The sequence below is a fragment of the Chrysemys picta genome, chromosome 12 (assembly GCF_011386835.1).
Source record: "Chrysemys picta bellii isolate R12L10 chromosome 12, ASM1138683v2, whole genome shotgun sequence".
NCBI lineage: Eukaryota > Metazoa > Chordata > Testudines > Emydidae > Chrysemys > Chrysemys picta.
The window spans coordinates 1,105,333-1,115,424 of record NC_088802.1 but is presented as its reverse complement, the minus strand read 5'-3'; the positions used below and the strand labels follow the sequence as shown (position 1 = coordinate 1,115,424).

The 10,092-nt window shown below is 62.2% G+C and overlaps 1 protein-coding gene and 2 non-coding genes across 3 annotated transcripts; 1 reads left to right on the top strand and 2 right to left on the bottom strand.

The window, feature by feature from the left end:
* Nucleotides 1-328: 328 nt before the first annotated feature.
* Nucleotides 329-6,627, bottom strand: LOC135974829 (uncharacterized). The gene is made up of 6 exons (XM_065563853.1): nt 6,570-6,627; nt 4,624-4,905; nt 3,943-4,136; nt 3,457-3,528; nt 738-1,434; nt 329-452 (listed from the first exon to the last, which is right to left on the bottom strand). Exons 1-6 carry the CDS (start codon nt 6,625-6,627, stop codon nt 349-351), a joined length of 1,407 nt encoding a protein of 468 aa, XP_065419925.1. The 3' UTR covers nt 329-348.
* Nucleotides 6,562-6,725, top strand: LOC112061380 (U1 spliceosomal RNA). The gene has a single exon (XR_002890222.1). It is a non-coding gene; the product is annotated as a U1 spliceosomal RNA (small nuclear RNA).
* Nucleotides 6,726-9,296: 2,571 nt separating this feature from the next.
* Nucleotides 9,297-9,460, bottom strand: LOC112061381 (U1 spliceosomal RNA). Its single transcript, XR_002890223.2, has one exon. It is a non-coding gene; the product is annotated as a U1 spliceosomal RNA (small nuclear RNA).
* Nucleotides 9,461-10,092: the final 632 nt, after the last annotated feature.

The following is a 10,092-nucleotide window of genomic DNA, read 5'->3' as shown; positions in this document are numbered from 1 at the left end:
GCCAGCGCCGGCTCCCTGCGGATCCTGGATCCCAGCGATCCCACAGCGCCCCAAGTGTCCAATGTGCCCCCAAGGTCCCAGAGGGAGGAGAATCCCACCCCCCACCCCGATCTCCCAGGGCCCCGATCCAGTCCTGCCCTCGGTGCCCTGAGCTCTGGAGCCGGGCACAGACCCAGCCCTGAGTTCCATGTCCCCAGGAGAGGGGCCGATCCCCATGCTGGGGCTGGGCCCTGGACTCCCCTGGTCTAACGTCCTGGTAGACTCTGGAATGAGAGAGGAGAGTGGATGGGTTAGGGGTGGGGTGTAACAGTTCCCCAACCTCCACCCCCACCCCAGAGAGGGGAGGACTCACCTGCGTCTGCTCCACCACAGCACCACGGCCACGGCGGCTACGGCCACAACCCCCAGGGTGATGCCCACGGCCAGGCCGGGGCCCCAGGGCCTGCTCTGCTCTGTAAAACAGGGGGTGCCGTGCTGGGAACGGGGACACTCCACACAGCTCTCTCCACCCCGTCCTATTCACGCTCCCCACAGCCCCCACCCTCTTCCCACACCCCAGTCCTGTCCCGTCCCCCTCTGCTCCTCCATCCTGTTCCCCTGGTCCATCGCCCAACTCTCCCCTTCTGCCTCCCTGCGCCCCAATCCCGCTGCCTGGACCCACCCCCGTCCCACTCAGGACGTGCAGGAAAAGCCCCCAGAGACCACGACCCCCCGCCCCCCCCGGGACGTGCACCTACCCCAGGGGATCAGCAGGCTCCGGCCCCCCAGGCTGCTGTGCTGCACCCGGCAGGCGTAGCTGTGCCCGGCGCCCGGCCCCACAGCCAGGGAGCTGCGCAGCTGGTAGGTCAGGTCCGCGTTGGGCAGGATCCCGCTGGAGTTCAGCCGCCCGCCCGGCCCCACCTCCTCCCCGTCCTGCAGCCAGGCCACGCGGACGGACCGGGGGTAGAAACCGGTGACCCGGCAAACCAGCAGTACCGGCGCGGGGGTCCCGGCTGGGGGAGGCGCTCGGGCAAACACGACGGCGACCGGCCGCTCTGAGACAGGAGGAGAGATTCTCTCCGTCGGCAGGCCGGTGCGCGCAGTTTGTCTGCCTGGGGTGCAGTTGTCTGGGGAGGAAGGAGGTTGGGAGGGAGGGAAGGGATCAGATGGGAGCTGCGCGTGTCTAGACAGCTCCAGTGACTGCTGGCCTGGTAGCAAACGTCCAGAGCAGTGAGCGCACAGGGACCTTTGCTTCTGCAGGAGATTCACCGCGGGGAACCGGCGCACGGGACTGAACCCTTTGCAGGGCCTGCCCAGCATCGCGGCGGCTTTCGTGCTCAGCAGCAGGGTGTCCTCGGGCCCGGGCAGAGACACGCCGCTAATTCTCGGCTGAATCCTGGGCACATTTTGTTTAGTGACTTTTTGATGCCGTTTTGAATGCTTAAATAGCACCATCTAGTGACTTTTCGGGGGGTCTCTGGCGACTTCCTGCCATGGGGAGTTGGCAGCTCCGAGCACCAGCCCCGGGACTACGCCCATCGCTCTGGGGCTGGGCACCCCCAGCCCAAGGGCCAGTCAGCACCGGGGCTGGGCAGCATCACCAGTCGCCAGGCAGAGCCGGCCCCAGCAGGGCTCGGTTCCCGACTTCTCCCTCGTAGGGTCTGGGGTGGGGCTGCAGGACTCGCCCGGCGCCTGCCATGGCCCCATTGAGGCCCCCAGAGCAGCTGGGATGACGCTGGAGACCGGGGCCAGCCCAGGGCCAGCCGCCCCATAACAGGGCACAGCAAAGTGCCTGCCCTGCTCCATCTGCTTGGCCGCCTGCCCCAAACCCCTCGCTGCTCGGGGGAGATAGGCTGGGGGATCACTCGGCTTTGTCTCTGTAAATGTAGTCCCAGTGAAAGGTTCAGGGCTGGCATCTCAGGGAAAAGATCTGAGCTCCCCCTTCCCATGGGCCTGAGCCCTGCCCCCCTGGGACCCCACCAGAGCGGGGGCTCAGTCTCCGTGGGTCAGGCACAGCTCGGCCTCCCAGCTGCTCCCACCATCAATCTCCCTAAGGAGCTTTTCAGGCCCCCCAGTCTCTGAGACCCTCCCCCTCTCTGCTGCATTCACCCTACCGCCCCCACCCCCCGTGGGGCAGGGCCGGGCCATTGTCCCCATGGCCCAGCTCGGGAGGGAGGCCCAGAGAATTCAGTGACTGGCCCAGGGTCACATATGGACTCGCTGGCAGAGCCGGGAATTGACCCCTGGGATCCCGGCTCAGACGCCAGCCCCTGAGCTATCTCCTCTCTGGACCCCTCTGTGACAGCTCCCCAGGTGTGGTGCATTGGCCCAGCCTTGGACAAGGGTCTGGGAGGACCCGTTTGGAGTGTCAGACACCCCCGCCCTCCTCCCCCCAGGTCCCCCGGCCTCCTTGGGTCAAACCTCGGAGCCGTTAGCACCCCTGCCCCACACTGTGAGCTTCCTTCAGCGAGTCCCCCTGGGCTGGGCACCTCCGAGAGACGTGTACCCCAAAGGGGGTGATGCCCCCCCAGCGTGGGCAGGGACTCAGGCAGCCTGTCTAAGCGGGCGGGTTTATGAGGTGATTGGCACACAGCATGGGAAGCCCTCAGGCCAGCACAGAGAAATGGGGTACAACAGAGTTCCTTTGGGGGGTCTCCCAGCCCCAGCCAAGCCCTTGGCTCCCGCTCTGGGCCTCTTTGTCCCCTGTCCCCCTCTTTGTCTCTAGTTCCCGGGTGAACTCACCCCCCACCTGGCCCCTCCTCAGTCCGTGTTCTTGGCCAGGGGAATGGGGCGCAGCTTCCTGACTGAGAGGCAGGAAGTCGACACGCTCTGGGCCGTTGGGCCTCTGCAAAGACTAAACATTTCCCCCTCACCGAGCGAGCAATGCAGCATATAGGGGAAACTGAGGCACACACAGTATTCATACAAAATATTACAGACAATTCCCACTCTATCCCCCAAACAGCCTGTGACGAACTGGGCCTGTTCTTACTGTGGTGTGTGAATGCTGACAGGGGAGTGTGGCTAGGATAGTCTGCATTGGGGGATGGGAGACTGACTGACATGAGAACCCAGGAAGGAGTTAGAGGCCAGGTGAAACCTTTGCCCGGGAAACTGAACAAAGGGGAGACAGTTTCAGAGCTGGCTGGTGGAATGGCTGGGAGGCAGACAGGACTCTGACCTCCCAAGGGGGCTGTGGGGCCCTGGGACCCCAAGATGTACCTAATTGTGGGGGGTCCTGTTGTCTGTGCCTGCAAGACCTGTCTTGGACTGTGTTCCTGTCGTCTAAATAAACCTTCTGCTTTACTGGCTGGCTGAGAGTCATGGTGAATCGCAGGAAGCCGGGGGTGCAGGGCCTGGTGTCCCCCCACACTCCGTGATACAGCCAATCGGAGCTAGCACCCCTAGGAGGGTAATGTCCCTGGGAGGGCCCCTTCAGGTCTCTTTCTCTGACTAGGGCAAGTGACGTGACTTCACCACCTCGTGGAACCGAACCTTGTAGCCGTCAGCACCCTGCTTCACGCCGTGAGCTCCCTGCAGCGAGTCCACCTGGGTAGGATGTTTTGCTTATCAGAAGCACACGGGATCTTTTTCAGGGGAAAAGGCAACACACCACGTTTATTGGAGATACAACAATTAGCATATGCAGTCAATCACACACACACTGTCCCGCCAGTCGATGTCATAGATACCAGTCCAGAGTGCGGATCGATCGAGTGGCCAGCCAGGTTGATTATGGGTAGGGAGGAGCTGGGTTCTGTCGGTCGTGACACGATGCTCCAGGGAAGTCTTGGCAGGACGAACCCAACGTTTCATGACAAAGCCCCCTGTTTATATAGTGATCTTCCTTCATTGGGACCAACGAGTTCTGCACCGTCATGCTGACTTGTCCTTTGACAAGTGCTTCTTTTCTTAAATTGTTTTTCTCATCCTTTATCTTATCCTTTATCCACTTACCTTCTAACTTATGCTCTTATCCCGGTTGACAAGATCCTGGACGTAGCTCCCCAGCTTATCCCTGTGCCGAGCGACCCATTTGCCTGTGTCCACGTCGAAGCTGATGAAGTCCTCGCCGTTCACCACAGCGTCACAGAATCCCCTTGAGGTGCCGTTGGGGTGCAGCTCGCAGCCGAGGGAGCCCTGGGTAACAAAGGGGTCTGGAACAGGAACATAAGAACATAACATAAGAACGGCCGTACCGGGTCAGACCAAAGGTCCATCTAGCCCAGTGTCCTGTCTGCCGACAGTGGCCAGTGCCAGGTGCCCCAGAGGGAGTGAACCTAACCGGCAATGATCAAGTGATCTCTCTCCTGCCATCCATCTCCATCCTCTGACAAACAGAGGCTAGGGACACCATTCCTTACCCATCCTGGCTAATAGCCATTAATGGACTTAACCACCATGAATTTATCCAGTTCTCTTTTAAACGCTGTTATAGTCCTAGCCTTCACAACCCCCTCAGGTAAGGAGTTCCACAAGTTGACTGTGCACTGCATGAAGAAGAACTTCCTTGTATTTGTTTTAAACCTGCTGGAAGAGAAGGGGGATGAGGACGGGTATCTGGAGGTCACCATGGGGGGGCAGAAATAGACAGACGGGGGGCCAGGGCCCCACTCTGAAGGCTCCACACCCAGAGGCTCTTACCCCAGTGCACGGCGAGGGGCTCCCGCAGGCTGATGTGCTCCACCTGGCAGGTGTAGACGTCCCCGCGCCGGGGGCTCATCTCCAGCATCACCAGGATCTGGAAGGTCCAGTCTCCGTTCTGGAGCAGCTCCGTGGACACCACCCCGGCCGTCTGCTCCTGCCCGTTCTTCAGCCACTTGATCTCGATCCCCCCGGGGTAAAACCCCGTCACCGAACAAACCAGCAGGTGGGGGTGGGGCTGGGACCCCGATTTCGTGGGGGAAACTTTCACCTTGGGCTGAACTGGAAGGGGCGGGAGAGAGCTGGGAAAGGGGTGAGAGATGGGAGTGGGACTCAGAGAACAGGTTCCTGCTCCAATTCTTACAGCCTTCCTGGGAAGAGGCTGCCCCAGTGTGGGGATCTCTGCTCACCGGGGGGCTCTGTGCAATGAACCAGGTGGGTTCTCAGCACTGTCAGTGTCACTAGCAGAGCGCCAACCCCCAGGGCTGCTCCACAGGGAAGGGGACAGGGAGACTCCCCCAGACCGAGAACTTCTCTGCCCAGCTCTGAGTACCAGCCCCCGGGACTCTGCTCATCACCCCGGGGGGCACCCCCAGCCAAGGGGCCAGGCAGCATCGGGCTCAGGTGCCCCCTTCCCCGAGTGTAGTGGGGAGGGGACGCAGGGCCCCAGCAGCCCAGCTGGCCCAGGGTCAGGCAGGGACAGGGCAGGATGTGAAGGGAAGCAGGGGAGACGCCAGGCGGGTTAGGTTAATTTAACCCTTTTGCTGCTGTCTCTGCCTGATCCACTCGGCCCCTCGAGAGCCACCGTGCAGGCGAGGGGCACAGACCCCTGGGCAGAGGGGGGCCCCAGCGGATGGTGCAAGGGCGCCACCCAGTGGACAGTCCCGGGAACGAAGGTGCTGCCCCTGTCTGGGAAAGGCTGGCTCCTGCCCTAGACGCAGAAGGGACTTCCCCCCTTTCGGACTCCTAGATCCCCAGGCGGGAAGGGACCATTGTGACCGTCTAGTCTGACCCTGTTCAGAACTGGGGCAGGCCCGGCTGGGCTGGGGGCCGATGGAGGCTGGAAGCCCGAAGTCTGCCCCCCCCCCCCAAAACACCCCCAGGCACCAGCACAGACCCCGCACCACAAACGGGGGATTAGCCGCTGGGCCAAAGGGGCCTGTGCACAATTGGGGGATTCCAAAAAAAGGGTTCCCGGGCCCCGACCCAGCTCCCCGCAGGCGGAAGGGGTGGGGAGGGGCCTCTGGCAGCACCACGGGCTCGCAGCACTGAACAGCCCAGCCGGGGGCAAGGGCGGTGCCGGGCTGGTCACAGCCGCAGCGACTCGCCTGGGCCCTGGGCAGTGGTTAGTTCCCGGGGGAGCTGTGGGGACCCCCCAGCAGAACACGCTCACACACAGACACACGCAGACCAGCCCGCAGGCCACGGGCCCCACAGACCCTGCGGGGGGGGGCGGGTGTGTGTCACATCTGGGCTGGGGCTGTACAGAGACTGGGCCCCGGGGCAGCCGCATACGGGCGTGGGGGGGGGCTTTAAATTGCCCCCCCCTATCATCAGGCGGGTCTACAAAGGCTCCCCCCCCCCGCCAGCTGCAGCCGCCCGCAGGCCGGGAGGCCGGGCCCAGCCCCGGGACCTGGCGGGGGCTCGCGGCGCTGCACAGCTGGGGCTGGCCAGGGCAGGGGCGGGGCCGCGTGAGCACGTATGCAGATCTCCATGCGAGCGGAGCATTGTGGGAACGGGACCACGCTGAAGAGCACGGCCCCAATTGACCGTGCGGGGCTCGGTGGCGAGAAGGGTCTGAGCTCGGGGCCTGTCGGAGCAGCTGGCGGCGGTCGGGGCCGATGAGGGCGGGGCCGGCGGTCGGTCCGAGTCGGGCCCCACCGTGTGTTGAGAGTGTGGGGCGAGCGAGGGCGGGCGGCGGCCGGGGCGAACCAACTCATACTTACCTGGCAGGGGAGATACCATGATCACGAAGGTGGTTTTCCCAGGGTGAGGCTCATCCATTGCACTGCGGGTGTGCTGACCCCTGCGATTTCCCCAAATGCGGGAAACTCGACTGCATAATTTGTGGTAGTGGGGGACTGCGTTCGCGCTCTCCCCTGGCTCGCGGGTGCAAAGACAGAACAACGGGCTCGGGGGGAGCTTCTCGCTGGGGGTGTGGCCTTTTTATTACTCGGCTGCAGGTCATTCCTACGTCAGCGTTGGGGCTGGTAACTGTAGCCAGGGTGTGTAAAGCGAGGGGCCCACTCCCGCCGGAACAGCAGATGCCCCTACACAGCTTGGCGCTGGCTTCTGGCCTCGACTTCGGAGCGGGGCCTGGGGGGGTGGGCCGCCAGGGACGGCACTTTACAGCCGAGGAGGAGCGGGCGGGGCTACAGAGCAGGGCGGCCTTATGGCGGGGGGAGCACCCCCATTACCTGGCCTCAGGGTGAGCGCCGGGGGGACGGGCAGGCGCTTGGCTGGAAGCAGCAGCGGGGGGGGGCGGTCCGGGGACGGGCCTCAGGGGAAGCTCAGGGACTGAGAGCTGGCCTGTGCCGTGCAGGGCTCTGGTGGCGGAGTGGGCGCTGGGGTGACGGAAGGGCCTTAAAAGAGGGGGGGCCACCAGCGCCCCCCCCCCCCCGCTCCCTGTCAGCTCTCGGGCGCCTGTGCCTTTGGCCAGAGGATTTATTGGCTGCAACGGCGCCACCTCGTGGTGATTTGGGGGCAGCGCTAGGCCGGGAGAAAGCCCGAGGGCCTCACGAGTTCTACAGAGAGTTGGTTGGGGAAAGCAAAATAGATCGATGAGTGGAGAGTGTCCCTCAGTAATTGGGAATTAGGGTAGGTTCTCCGTTTAGAAAAATACAGTTTCTCAGGGAAGTATTTTAGTTACTTTCCTTACTGTGAAAAGAACAGGAGGACTTGTGGCACCTTAGAGACTAACAAATTTATTTGGGCATAAGCCAGGGGTAGGCAACCTATGGCACGCGTGCCGAAGGTGGTATGCGAGCTGATTTTCAGTGGCACTCACACTGCCCAGGTCCTGGTCACCGGTCCGGGGGGCTCTGCATTTTAATTTAATTTTAAATGAAGCTTCTTAAACATTTTAAAAACCTTATTTACTTTACATACAACAATAGTTTAGTCATATATTATAAACTTATAGAAAGAGACCCTCTAAAAATGTTAACATGTATGACTGGCACGCAAAACCTTAAATTAGAGTGAATAAATGGTTGGTTTCAGAGTAGAAGCCGTGTTAGTCTATATCCGCAAAAAGAACAGGAGTACTTGTGGCACCTTAGAGACTAACAAATTTATTAGAGCATAAGCTTTCGTGGACTACAGCCCACTTCTTCGGATGCATATAGCTTTATAGTGAATAAAGTAAGTCTCGGCACACCACTTCTGAAAGGTTGCCGACCCCTGGCATAAGCTTTCGTGGGCTACAGCCCACTTCATCAGATGGAAGTGGAAAATACAGTAGGAAGATACATAGATATACAGAGAACATGAAAAGATGGGGGTTGCCTTACCAATGTTTTTGAAATCTGCCATCCTGATTACCACTCCAAAAGTGATCTTCCCTCCTGCTGATAATAGCCCACTTGAATTGCTTTGTCTCGTTAAGAGTTGGTAAGGCAACCCCCATCTTTTCATGTTCTCTGTGTTTATATATATATCTCTTCCTACTGTATGTTCCACTCCACGCATCGGATGAAGTGGGCTGTAGCCCACGAAAGCTTATGCTCAAATAAATGTGTTAGTCTCTGATGTGCCACAAGGACTCCTGTTCTTTTTGCTGATACGGACTAACACGGCTCCCACGCGGAAACCTCTCCTTACTGTGCTTCTCATCAGCACTCCAGCTCATCCCGCCTGGTATTGCCGATGTGATGGGGGGCGGGGGGACTTCAGGCCACATGGGGACAGGGGAGGTCCCCCAACTCCCTAACAATCCCCCCCCCCGAAAAGAAACTGTTCCGTACTCCCCCCACCCACCCCCACCAACCCGCCAGGTTCACTCCCAGGCTCCTTCCCTCTCCCGCAGCTCCTGCCTCCCCCCAGACTGGGGCGCCCCGGCAGCGCAGCGCAGGGTCCGTGAGGCCCTCGGGCTTTCTCCGGCCGAGCGCTGGCCCCCAAATCGCCACGAGGTGGCGCTGTTGCAGCCAAGAAATCCTCTGGCCAAAGGCACAGGCGCCCGACAGCTGACGGGGAGCGGGGGCCGCTGGTGGCCCCCCCTCTTCTAAGGCCCTTCCGTCACCCCAGCGCCCGCTCCGCCACCAGAGACCTGCCCTGCCCGGCACAGCTCTCAATCCCTGAGCTTCCCCTGAGGCCCCGTCCCCGGACCGCCCCCCCCGCTGCTGCTGCTTCCAGCCAGAGCCTGCCCGTCCCCCCCGGCGCTCACCCTGAGGCCATGGGGCGTGCTCCCCCCCGCCATAAGGCTGTGGCCCCGCCCTCTTCTCGGCTGGAAAGTGCCCTCCCTGCCGGCCCAGACCCCCGCCGTAGCGAAGTTGGAGGCCAGAAGCCAGCGCCAAGCTGCGTAGGGAGTGGGCCCCTCGCTTTAAAAAGCTACACGCCCTGGCTCCAGTCACCAGCCCCAACCCGTAGGGAAGAAAAAAGAGAAAAACGCCCAGAGAAGTTTGAGGAAAAAGGAGCGATCCGCAGCCCGTTGTTCTGTCTTTGCACCCGCTTGCCAGGGGAGAGCGCGAACGCAGGCCCCCACTACCACAAATTATGCAGTCGAGTTTCCCGCATTTGGGGAAATCGCAGGGGTCAGCACACCCGCAGTGCAATGGATGAGCCTCACCCTGGGAAAACCACCTTCGTGATCATGGTATCTCCCCTGCCAGGTAAGTATGAGTTGGTTCGCCCCGGCCGCCGCCCGCCCTCGCTCGCCCCACACTCTCAACACACGGTGGGGCCCGACTCGGACGGACCGCCGGCCCCGCCCTCACCGGCCCCGACCGCCGCCAGCTCCGACAGGCTCCGGGCTCGGACCCTTCTCGCCACCGAGCCCCGCACGGCCAATTGGGGCCGTGCTCGTCAGCGTAGTCCCGTTCTCACAATGCTCCGCTCGCAGGGAGATCTGCATACGTGCTCACGCGGCCCCGCCCCTCCCGCAGCCTGCCCGTGCCCCGCCCCTGCCCTGGCCAGCCCCAGCTGTTCTGCGCCGCGAACTCAGCGGCAGCCCCGCGAGCTCCAGGCCCTGGACCTGCTCTCCCCGGGCGGGCGGCAGCACAGAGCACAAGGGCCTCTCCGACCTGCCCGGAGCTCAAGCAGCTGCTGGGGCTGCGTGTGCCGGGGCCAGAACTCGGGGGGCACCAGCGTGGTTTCCAGCCTCCATCGCCCCGCAGCCCGACCCAGCCCGGCCTGGACTGGCCCTGCCGCGGTTCCGATCCGGGCTCGGCGGCCCGAGCAGAGCAGGGGCACAAAGGACATGGGGAAGCAGGAGCGATCCAGGAGCAGCCCAGACCGGGGGGCGGGAGGGGG